The sequence below is a fragment of the Sander lucioperca genome, chromosome 12 (assembly GCF_008315115.2).
Source record: "Sander lucioperca isolate FBNREF2018 chromosome 12, SLUC_FBN_1.2, whole genome shotgun sequence".
NCBI classification, from domain to species: Eukaryota; Metazoa; Chordata; class Actinopteri; order Perciformes; family Percidae; genus Sander; species Sander lucioperca.
Window position 1 is genome coordinate 19,295,464 of NC_050184.1, and position 12,729 is coordinate 19,308,192.

The window sequence follows — 12,729 nt, forward strand, 5'->3', positions numbered from 1 at the left end:
AGCAGGGTGGAACCAGCAAGCCAGCCAGCCGGTGTAAATTGGCTAACGTTAGCTTGCTTTAATTATTGATCAATCTCACATTATGTTCATATAGTAACAGATACATGACACATAATCAGTGCGTACCAAAGTAGTTCATCTCCATGCAGTGTTCAACCCAGGGTTTTGTGGTGGGTCACTTGTTACCGGGTTGCATCGCCATGGTAACTTATGCTGAACACCTAACCTGCTAGGGAGCACCGGCCCTTTTATGTGGATGCGCTCGTCGCTGGATTGGGAAACCCCTGATTGATTGAACTAGTTGTTAACCGCCGTCGTGAAACACCTTATGCGAGACTGAGTGGTCTGAGCTTTTTAAGCCTCCTTCCTGAAACAGGCCCCAGGTCTGTTAAATTAAGCAACATGTAAACAGAGTCTGGAAAGTGTAAGGCCAGCAGTCACTGGACTCATATATCATGTTCACATTAGATGAAATCGCCATTTTCTATAAAAGCAGGGTTCAACAATTAGGGTTTCCCGATGGCCCGCGGAAGGTAAAACGCCACACCGGGCAAGTAAATATTACATAAATGTATAGCATAATATATGGAAAAAGTTCTGATCATCATCGCATCATAAATTGTGTTATTGTTCTCTTGCCGCTTTCCCTTGCCCACGTCGGAGAATTCTTGTAAAATGATTTGGTTTGAATGTACCGTTGGCCAAATAAGAATTGAGTGCTAGTGACGAGTAACTGGCGGCTGTCTTGAAGAAGAAGAAGAAGAAGAAGAAGAAGAAGAAGAAGAAGACAATGATGGCTGCGTACGAGCTAAAGCGAAAGAGAGAGTTTCAAGCGTCCTGGAAGATGAAGGACTTTTCTTGGGAGGCAGTAGAGGATTGCTGTATTCTGATAAATCCCCCAGGCCCCCCTGACTGATTATTGGTCCCCCATGTGCCACCCCACTTAAAAAATCGCCCCTGGGGTTAACCCATTCAATAACACAGTCGACCTGGCTAATACCCTGATTGAGCCATCGATGTGAAACAGGTATAATGGACTGGCTAATAGGACATTTTTCAGACTATTTTTGTTTCTGAATAATGGGCTGTCCCCTCCATTTTTTCCCACGCCCAAATTTAGCCTAACTTCAGACTGAGTGTTTAATTAAGATGATTCTGTTTAACTTTTAAACATCCTGGTTGAAATGAGGAGACGATCATCATGAGTAAATAAGCCATGAGGCTGTGCAATTAATCAAAATTTAATCATGATTATGTGTTCGGCTTCCAAGGATCACAAAAACAGAATAATCAAGAAAAACAATTATTTAGCTCATTACATTTTGTAAGTAAACTCTTATTTTCTCTTGTGTTCTGAATGAAAAAATAAAGTTTAAATAGAAAAAGTATTAAGGCAAATTTCACAGTTGTTTGTGTTTTTTTCACTGTTGATTTATTTAACTTTTTCCACAGTGTTTTAAGGTCAATAATTGCAACATCTTTCCAGAAGTCAACAAGTAATTGTGTTAAATTATCGTGATTTCAATATTGACCAAAATAATCCATAATCGTGCAGCCCTAAGCTGTGCTGTACCTAACATCATTACATGAACTGCTTTTTTTACAATAAATGGACAAAAGAGTACGGACACCCCATATCACATCCATGTACACATTGTCATGTGTGCTTTTGGTCAGGGGTTCATGGTTTGATGATATTTTAGAGAGGGTTCTTCTAACTTTGTGTCAACAGTTTGTGTTTGTCCATTTCATGGTTCAACATGGTAATTCTGTTCCTGCACAAAGCCAGGTCCATCAATTAATGGTTTTCAGAGTTTGGTGTCATCTTTTTATGTAACTATCATTAGAAAACTCGTTTTGGTGTTAAAACTGATGTCAAAGTCAGCCCCATGATATTGAGACTCATTTCAACTGTGTCTCCTGTCAGTTAAGGTGAAGTTTTGAACTTGTTGGCGTCTTCTATAAACTAAAAAGGTTAGGGTTAGGGTTAGGGTTAGGGCTGAAACGCTAACAAAGTGCCTGTAGCTAGCTAAAAACATCAGATTTAAGCATGTCAAAGGCCATATTTGTGTTCATCTGGTTCCGCCGTGCTTTTATGTTGCATCACTTACCGAGAATGAGCTGAACAGCGGGCTGGGTCTAACGTTAGCGGTCAGCTGATCCACTGCCGCTTGTCTTCAAGGCTTTAAATGGTTTGGCCCCTTTGTATCTGGCTGAACTTTTACATCACTATTCACCAGTCAGAACACTGAGGTCAACCAACCACTTGCTTGAAAGGTTAGGGTTAGGGTTAGGGCTGAAATGCTAACAAAGTGCCTGTAGCTAGCTAAAAACATCAGATTTAAGCATGTCAAAGGCCATATTTGTATTTAGTTATTGAATAACAATTATTAAATGATTAATAAATAATACGAATGAGATATTTACTAGTTGTACTTAACATGAATGCTATCTGTTCTTTTGCAGTTCCTTTGTGAAGATGTCGATGAAGAGGTTTCAACAACTTTTTTTCACGATTGTTTACATTCAAGCTAACGTTAGCCAAGGTCTTTCTAAATAACTAGTGCAGTGCCTGTTTGAAATGGCATTGCTTGGCCTCCTGTATTGCTGCTTGTAGCTTTCTCCAGAAGCATTGTACTTACAGAAGGACCCCAAAGCATTTAATATGCAACCAACTGTATACTACTGCCTTACTGTGTACTTGTACTTCAGAGGAAAACATTATACTACATTTACCGTAATAACAGAGAACATTGCAGATTCAGATTCTACTCACAAAATATCACAAATAAAATATGATGCATTATTTCTTAAACTATCCAGCATAAGGCCTATATTATAGTTAATAATCTCCACTTTAAGTAGCCTACATTGTGATAATGCCTCTCTTTTTACTTAACATTTGCAGCAGTACTCTGCGGTTACAGGCGGATTTACCATACGGCATAGGTAAAGCGCCAAGCAGTGAATGTGTTTTTTTGTAATTAGTTTTTTATAAAACTCAACACGTGTTGCAGCGCGGTTCAATCAGGCGCGGTTCGGCTGCGGCTCGTGTAGGGATTCAACAGAAATTCAAATAAGGGTTGTAAATCAGCGATAGCTATTGAATGTTGTGGAGGACTTGTTTTACACCTTAAAACCTCTGTTGCCCACCATGTGTCTGTGTTATTTTGATTTGGATATTTGTTCTTAACCTCTTCTATTCTGCCCTTTGAGTTGATCACGCTGTCCCCTGAAATATATCAGCAACTGTTGGCAAAGGTGAAGGCCTATCTTTAAATACTTCAAGAAAGTTATTTGTGCTTTAATGAGCACAAATAATTAGTCTCTGTTAGACTACTCTCTATAATTCGATCAGGGAGTCGGGTCGTTACTAAGTCCGCTGCAGGTAGTTTGTAATCGGTACGAGAAAACGGGAACATATAACACCTGTCTTGGCCTCTCTTCATTGGCTTCCTGTACGTTTTAAGGATTGATTTTAAGATCTTATTACTTGTCTTCAAGGCTTTAAATGGTTTGGCCCCTTTGTATCTACCAGTCACAACATTGAGGTCAACCAACCACTTGCTTTTGGATGTACTAAAAAGTAGAGGGGATCAAGCTTTTGCGGTGGGTGCTCCCATCCCAACCCTGGAATATCCTTCCATTGTATATTTGAGAGGTGACTACTATAGACTATATATACTTTTAAGTCCTTGTTAAAGAAACACCTTTTTACTCTGGCCTTTGGTCCTAGCTGAGTCTGGGCATCAAATGTCTTTTAATGTGTTTTGTTGTTTCATGTTATTTGTAACAATGTATTTTACGTGATCATTTTTGTATTTAATTAATAATAATAATTGTCTGAAAATTGTGTGCAGATATTCATGTTCCACAGAGGATGAAACCTACTGACATCAGCAGGTTTACATCTTTACATCTTGAAATTCTATTTTTATTGAGTTATAACAAGGTTGAAAAGAACAATGCAAGTATTCTCATAGGACTCACAAGTCTTGTGTAAATGAAAGTTTTAGCAAAGTGTAGTAAAATCCTGTGATTTGAAAAGTGGTGGCAGTGTTCGTCAAATGTTCGTTGAATTCAGAGTTTTGTGTTACAGTCCTAACTTTGGTATTGTTAGCAACGTCTGTTAACACAGATAATCAAATCCCTGCAGCCAGGTTCAACATCTGGTGGAAATCCTAAAACGTGGAGACTGTTATACGATAGCAGTAAAGAGGGGGCAGCTTCATCACACGTGGTATAAAGTTTCCGTGTGCACGCACTTTAGATCCTCTAGTTTATGTACTGTAGCTGATGCCTTTTCATAACTGATGGGCTGTGGATATAGGCTACTCATTTTATGGCATCTTTTCATGTAACTATTATTAGAAGACTCTTTTGTGTTAAATAAAGATGTCAAAGTCAGCACCAAATTGAGACAAAAGAACTGATGATCTGAACTACGTCTCCTGTCAGATAAGGTGAAGGTTTGAATTTGTCAGTGTCTTCTTTGATCCTTTGCATGTTTAATTAAGATAATTTTGTTTAACTTTTAACATCCTGGTTTAAAATGGGGAGATGATCATCATGAGTAAATAGGCCAGCAGCAGTGCTGTTGGCTATTTAACATTAGATCAATTTCTGTTTTTCACTTGATGGACAAAAGAGCATGGGTACCCCGTATATCACTATTTTAAAACACAACCACAAATCTTTGATCCTAGTTGTTCATAACTGGACTAAATGGAAGAAACCATTTAACTATGTAGACTACTTACTTTCATGGTAGAAACACAAATATCCAGGAAAAATGCTCAAAATCTGGGAGTTGTAGGGGTGCAACGATCACAAAACTCTCGGTACAGACCGGATCACGGTTTTGAGTCATGGATTGGATCAATTTTTGGTTCAGCAAGGAGTGAATTTAAATGATTTATTATAAATGTTATAACAATAACTTTTAACAATAACTTCGTTCACCAGTAAATTGCTGTTAAGTGACAAAAATAGATGAGAAAAGGGTATTTTACAATACATTTGAATGCACCATAACGGCATCCAGACCACCTCGACTGCGCTGAACGCAAGAAGCATGAAACACGTTTTGGGGAGTGGGTTTTGGTTCAACGTGTGTGTGGACTATAACCTTAAAGATGCAGTTTGTAGGGCTGGGTATCGTTTAAACAATGACAATACTAGTACCAATACTAGTACCAATACTAGTACCCTTAAAGTGATACAGATACAAATAGAGTACTTCATTTGATACCTTTTTTCCTACTTCATTCGATACCTATCATGTGTCTTTTGAACATTAAAGTATGTATACATGTTCTAGTACAAACATAAAATACAAGTATGAACCTGAAAATGCTATATAATAGTTATCCTTTAATGTCGAACCCTGGATTCTAATTTTCAGGTTCATACTTGTATTTTGTGTTTGTACTAGAACATGTTAACATGCTTTAATGTTCAACAAAAACCTTTGTCTTTATCATACTGCCGATAGTTGACACCTTGAGCAGAGCCTACGATCGCACCGTCCCCCCTAACCTTTTGTCAGCCATTTTCGGCATTTCCTCTGACGCTGGCCTCCCTGTTGCACTTAACCGAGAGAAAAAACTGTTCAAACCGGAGCATTCAGAAATCTGAACGTTTTAGCTCATGGGGATTTCTCTAAAATACATTCACGTCATTGTTTGCAGTTGAAGTTTTGCCCACAATAAACCTAAAAATAAAAATAAACCGAAAATCTAACATTGTAACATTGTAGATATGACAGAAAATATGGAAAAGGCAAGGCAAGGCAGCTTTATTTGAGTAGCACATTTTAGCAACAGGGTAATTAAAAGGGCTTTACATAAAACATCAAAGAGCAGTTAAAAACTATTAAAAAAAATTAAAACATTAAAAGGACTTAACAAGTTAACCGAGTCCAACTCGGGCCTCCCAGAGGACTTATGTTTTCTATTGCAACTCAGGTTCCAAACCTGGCCTCCCAGAGGACTTTACCAGTTCCAAACTGGGCCTTCTTGCCACCCATTTTAGCATGGAAAAAGTACTTTTATTTTAAAATATAGTCGTCACTCACTATTAGTCTTAGTTTCTTTCTTGGAAAACCTTTTGTACAGACAAATGGTTTTTCCAAGAATTATTAGTAATCCACTAATTACACTTTTTGTAATTAGTGATCTTATTTCAACCGTAAATCCCTTTTATATTCGTAAAAGGTTGTTCCTTATTAAACCCACACAATGCAATCTGAAATAATGATGACAAAAATGTAGTCGCAAAATGAAAAACAGATTGTGTGAATATGAAAATAAAAGTTACGGTGCAGTATAAGAAATTAACATTCCACCCATCTTGGCGTGGAAAAAGTACTTTTATTTTAAAATATAGTCGTCATTATGAGTTTCTTTCTTGGAAAAGCCTTTGCAAAAACCCTTTTTGTTGAAAAGCATAATATGTCACCTAAAGGCCTTGCCTGATGACCTGTGGCCACTTTTTAACAGAGACTGAAGTTAGAAACTGTGAAAGAATACATACTTTTACAAATAACTCTATTTTTCAATTTGAATAAATAGTATTTTCATTCTGTTAATATGTTTTCATTTATGGAAGTGTTACAGTTAAGGCAGGCTGTGTTAAGTTGTGTTAAATTATCTTTTCTGTTTTGTTTTTATGTTTACATTTGGTCCACCAAAAATGTACTTTGGCCACCAAATTTAAGAGCTTGGTGGCCCATGGGGCCAGTGCATAAAAATAGTGGCCTCTATTTAAATTGATATTTAATTTTAAAGGTGAGCTATTACAGGGTAATAGGCAGTGTTGTGACCAAGTCATCTTTGCTCAAGTCCCAAGTAAGTCCCAAGTAATTTGGTCCAAGTCTCTAGTTACTTTTTTTTTGGGGCAAATTAAGTCAAGTCCTAAGTTAAGGCCAGTCAAGTCCCAATCAAGTCACTTTTTTTGATGAACAGGTCTTGCATTCAGCAGTTTGCTTTTTTCTTCTTGCGTGCAATTTTTAAATCCAAAAGTGATGACTCGTGGCACAGTCGCTGCCGTTGTGGTGGTCTTGTCCGACTAATGAGGGTTCATCAAGGGTCTTTAATATTACGTGTTGCCATAGCAACAGGCTTGACTGACAGCCAGTCATCCAATCGTGCCAATCACATACCGGGCAGCTTTTTGAGTCGTCCAATCATGATTCACAGTTTGCGCTGCTGCCACTGCATGGCATACTTGATAGTTAGACAGAAACGTGACATTAAATTATATTATTTTATATTTAACAGCTAACATTCAAACTTATAAATACACATCATGCCTCAAGCCAAGGCAAGTCTCGAGTCATTAACTTACAAGTCCAAGTCAAGGCTCTAGTCATTTATTTTTTGTCAAGTCAAGTTGCAAGTCATCAAAACAGTGACTCGAGTCGACTCAAGTCCAAGTCACCAAGTCTCAACAAACATCAAACATGATATAGCTAAAAAGGAGTGGATCATTCTTTCTTTGTTTGAAGAGCGTTCAGTTACTGTAGGTAACTCACAATTAATTATAATAATTAAACACTATCCTGTGAACAGAGAAAGACGTTGCAGGTGTCTGAGCCAAACACACCCAGAGAAGGTATATAAGCTCTGGGTTTCCATCTCAAAATCACCCTGCTACCTGATACTGCTGCACGTTCAACTTTATCTGATCATCACAACAAGGTACGACTCTCATTCCTGACTTTCATCATAGCAACAGATGTTTTAATTCATATCTACAGAAAAGAGTTTACATCTGTTCTTTATCACAATGCCTTGTTTCTGTAAAACGTGCTAACTTTATTTAATCTTCCTCTATCACCAAATAGCATTGCTGCAATTACAATGATTGAAATTGTCATTTTCATTTTGTATTTTAGTTCACATTTTGCGTAACTTCATTAATAAGCTATCATTAATATACTGCGTCTCTACCCAGATGGAATCAGGTCTTCATTTCATGGTGGTCCTGTGTTTGACCAGTGGACTGTGGACTGGAGCAAATGTAAGTCATACGCACACTAAAACATTTACTTTACAAAGATCTTTGGTTTTATAACACCTTAACTTTTACATTAAACCAGTCTTGTGAGAGTTCTTCCAGCCCAACATCATGTTTGTGAACATGACTGATATTAATAATACAATTAAAATGTGAATGTTTTAATATATTGCAAATAAAAAGAAAGTAAACTACAAAACACATTTCAATCAAAACTCAAAATCTTGTCATGTGTATTTTTTAAACTCTAAGGGTTAAATACTAAAGATCATTACTTTATGTTTACAGGCAGAGAATGAGACAGCACCAGGTTGGTACTTCTCATAATGGTGGAGGTGAAAGACTGGAGTATGTACTTTGTGATTGCAGTTTTGGTTATTTTAAAGTCTATAAAAATGATTTTAGGATTGCTCGAGGCAAAGCAGGTCCTATTTGGGGGTCTGTCCATAAAGATTGTGCTGAGGGACACTATTCTCAGACCTCCCTGGCTTTGGGCAATTGGAGGCTCTTTACATGATTGTCCTTCTAATCATCTACATTTGTGTTATAGATGAATACGGTAAATGTTGCCCTCCTGGTTGGACTCTGTTTTACCAAAACTGTTACATGTTCCACTACGGTGAAATGAGCTGGGCTGATGCAGAGGTACGTTTTGAAATTATATCAGTTATATCAGGGCTTTAAATTGATTCTTGCCAACCCTAAATGCGGGTCAAAGTGAACTTTGATGGGTAACATTGTAAAGTTACTAGCCAATTTGGCCGTTGATGAATGAAGGAAATAACATAGCCTCTGTTTGAATATGCAGGCTGCAGAGATGATGCAATGATAGTGTTGCCAGATTGGTCTGTTTTCCGCTAATATTTATGGGTGGTTTTGTGTGTTTGGCTTGGAAATGTAATCTTTCTCTGGCAACACTGCGTGTTGTATTAATCCTACATTTCCCTTCAACACTATGTCGTGACAAATCATTCAATCATTGGCTATGTGCCCAGCGTGGGTGGTATCGATTACGAGCTACGCTGAAAATGGAGAAGGCACGAAACGAACCAGAGGAGCTGAAATGAAGTAGTAAAGTTAGTTAAGAAAAAACTAAACGTGGCTAGTGGAAAATCTGATTGGCTGATAGCTTTAGAAAATCAACTAGCTGGTGATCAAAACCGTTAATTAAAGCCCTGGTTATAACCGACACACTGTAAGTGGGATACGCTCTAAACCAGCAGTTCAGTCAGACAACCAAAGCCGGCCCGAGGCATAAGCAAACTAAGCGGCTGCTTGGGGCCCCCTGTTTTTGTCCTTAACATTCGCCGACGCTCCACTCTGAGCTCCCGTAGTTCCGAATGAGCTCAGCCCTCCCCCTGCGCGTTTGCCACAGAGATACAGAATCACAGAGATGCCAAACAACATGGCAGCGACAGGGACTAACATTAGTTCTTTTCTTAACTAGTCGTTTCATTACTTACTTAACCGTAATCTCTGCCGGAATGACCTGCAGCTTGCGGTGCTCTGATCCCTCGATTTAAATCGTGAATCTGATTTTATTTTTTTTTTTGTGAAAAAATGGGGGATTTGTTATTGAGGCCATATTGCCCAGCCCTACTTCCTACTAACACAGAGTGTGACGCACATCTGTCAACCATGCAGCTAAACTAATTGATGTGGTGGAGACTTGGGGACTGGTAAAGTTGCTGCATGCGTCAACAAAAATGTACGCAACATTGTGGCGGCTAACTCTCCCAGACGGGTGGACTTGGACTTAGTCGGCTGATTGTTAACGGTTAATAATCGGTTAACATGGGCAGGCTATTGGTCAGGAAAAAAAAAACTAAATAAGCATCCCTATTAGGATAAATAGATGTAATTTTTACTCAAACATAAAGTCCTGTGGGATTGAACGTGTTGTTTGGCCCTGAAGCCCAAGTAGTTGCGTGAAGTCATTACCTCAATAAGTCAAAAAGCAAAAGGCCACTTTTGCACAAATAGGGTAGGGGGGGAGGGTCCTTATGCATCTGTGCCTAGGGGGACAGTAGTTCATAATCCGTCACTGTATTAATACATAACCTCACTGTATTCATTTATAATGTAACATTATAGTGTGACATCTGTGTCAATAATCGTCAAGCACAGGTGACTCTGCGTGGTGGGAGGGGGCCCCCAAATCAAATTCTGCTTAGAGCCCCCAAAAGTCTCGGGCCGCACTGCAGACAACTCATGTTTGAAATGTTTATTATAACAGTAAAACATTGTGTTTGGCAGCCAGACTCTGACCTCATCACTCCCCGCAGTATGGGTTTATATGAGATATTGGAGAGTGATCATAAAACTTCCCCCTGGCTGTCTTGATAACAAATTGGCGTGTCATACATACGCCACTTATTGAGATCATTCTGCATCTCCCATTCCCTTTAAAAGCCAGGCGCGTTTGTACCTTGGCGCATTGCTTTTATGATGGTGGATTTGCTGAGCAGGAAGGAGAGAAGAAGCTGACCTGCTCGTGCGTGAAGTGAAAGCGCGAGAGCAGATTTCTGACTTTAGACCAAGATTTTGTTGGTCAATGAAGCGACCACTTTCCGCTGCCTCAAGATAACCATACGCCCAGAATGCACCTGAACACACCTCCCTGTAAGACCAGCATGCCCATGGGCGCACAGATGGGCGCAGGTGCATTTGCTGTTTAAACGACGTGGGCGCTGGACGGGAAATTGACACTTGCGTCGGGCTTTGCGCTGCGCTGGGTGCCAGATAGGGCCCAATAGTCTCTAATGTTTTTTATAACTCTCCGTCCCCATCCAACTCACTTTATCTATGCATTATTTTTTTGTTGCTCCACACTCTTTCTCCTTCATTAGCATTTCTGCACTATTATTGGTGGACATCTGGCTTCCCTCCCCACTATAGAGGAGTACAAGTTACTCAGAGGGGGACTTCAGCTAGTGACTGGCTCAAATAAAAACTGTTGGGTCGGAGGCTACTATGCAGCAAAGGTGAGTCCAACCTTTCTTTACAGTACATGCTGTAACCAGTCTTTGATAAAAAGGTACCAGAGTTTAAACATAACTGTAACACAACAAACTAAAATGTATAAATTTAAGGCTGGATCTGAAACAAACAAAAAAAATCTCCTGGACGTCTCACATCAGGACGTCACACAAATGGGTCTTTAAGTGACACTCCCAATGCCGCATCAATCACTTTTGGCCGCCACCAACTAAGCTTTGAAGCACAAAAAATGGTATTTGGGACAGTCCTAGTATAAATTAAGTTAAAGGCTATGTAACTTTTTCTTTCAGGATGGTGTGTGGCTGTGGAGTGATGGTTCCAAGTTTGACTTCACAGGATGGGGCAAAGGGGAGCCCAACAACGAGGCAACAGGAAACTGCATGGAGATTAACTATAAGGGTAAAAAACTAATTATCTGTTGATAATAGAAAGAAAAAGGATCTTTTGTAACTTCTAATGTGCTGTAACCCAACATCATTACATTTTGTTTCATTTATACATGGTATTTATTTTTGGTTGTTTCTTTTATCTTTTGAAATGTGCTATCATTTATGCAACAGTGAAGCATTTTATCAGTTTTGGAGAGTGCTATATAAAGACAGTTTGACTTCCTTAGTTGAGAAAAGGGAAACAATGTCAAGGTGAAAACTAACTTTTTATTATTGTCCCTTTTTTAAATCTGTCTACAGGACAAGATTATGTCAACGACACAAATTGTGATCAGAAGAAATCTTTCCTCTGTTCCAAACACCTGTGAAGACGCCCGCCGTGAGCCGACACATCTGTCATGATGATGTCACATCGCCACTGATGATGTCACTTCTACCAGGACGTTGAGCCTCGACGACGTCACTGCTGGAAGATCTATTGACAGTTCAGATTTGATTTCAGTTTGATCAATAAATAAATATATCCTGTTCAGCAATCTGCCTCACTCCTTTTATTACCATCTCAAACACCATCAATGTTTCTATCAAACACTAAATTAGCGCCCCACGGCCCTATATGGTGCATAATTCCAAATGTGTTTTTAATCTGTACACACACACACACACACACACACACACATAACTTACAGAAGGACCCCAAAGCATTTAATATGCAACTAACTGTATATTACTGCCTTACTGTGTACTTGTACTTCAGAGGAAAACATTATACTACATTTACCGGACAGAGAACATTGCAGATTCAGATTCTACTCACAAAATATCACAAATAAAATATGATGCATTATTTCTTAAACTATCCAGCATCAGGCCTATATTATAGTTAAACATCTCCACCTTAAAGTAGAATACATTGTGCTGATAATGCATCTCTTACTTTACTCAACACATGTTGCACATGTTCAATCAGGCGCGGTTCGGCTGTGGCTCCTATAGAGATTAAACGTGTCACCTGAATAACCGGCGAACTTTGCACAACCACCGGTAACAAAACAACGTGCTGGAGAGCCCCAACGGGAACACACGTAGCACCGTGAAGCGTAGATTCGTGCCCGTGCGCACGTGTGTGTCACTCTGTCTGTCTGTCTGTCTCTCCGTCCATCAGTCTCTCTTTGTGTGCCTGATCACTTGTCTCGCTCTAGACACAGTTTAGAAGTCAAGATAGCCAAAATCACCATAAACCTAGGTGTTTTATTTTGAAATTCGTTTTATTTTGTAAAGTTTCCGGCTACGCTGTGGTCTTTCTGTATGTGATTACCTA

General features: G+C 39.1%; 1 protein-coding gene and 1 long non-coding RNA gene across 2 annotated transcripts; both read left to right on the plus strand.

Annotated features, from left to right (window-relative positions):
* Positions 1-7,618: 7,618 nt before the first annotated feature.
* Positions 7,619-8,336, plus strand: LOC116045508. The gene is made up of 3 exons (XR_004103937.2): positions 7,619-7,700; positions 7,957-8,022; positions 8,308-8,336. It is a non-coding gene; the product is annotated as an uncharacterized LOC116045508 (long non-coding RNA).
* A 247-nt stretch (positions 8,337-8,583) lies between these two features.
* Positions 8,584-11,944, plus strand: LOC116045507 (galactose-specific lectin nattectin-like). Its single transcript, XM_031293170.1, has 4 exons — positions 8,584-8,664; positions 10,869-11,003; positions 11,310-11,418; positions 11,709-11,944. The coding sequence occupies exons 1-4, from the start codon at positions 8,626-8,628 to the stop codon at positions 11,774-11,776; spliced, it is 351 nt and encodes a 116-aa protein (XP_031149030.1). The 5' UTR covers positions 8,584-8,625; the 3' UTR covers positions 11,777-11,944.
* The last annotated feature ends 785 nt before the right edge of the window (positions 11,945-12,729 follow it).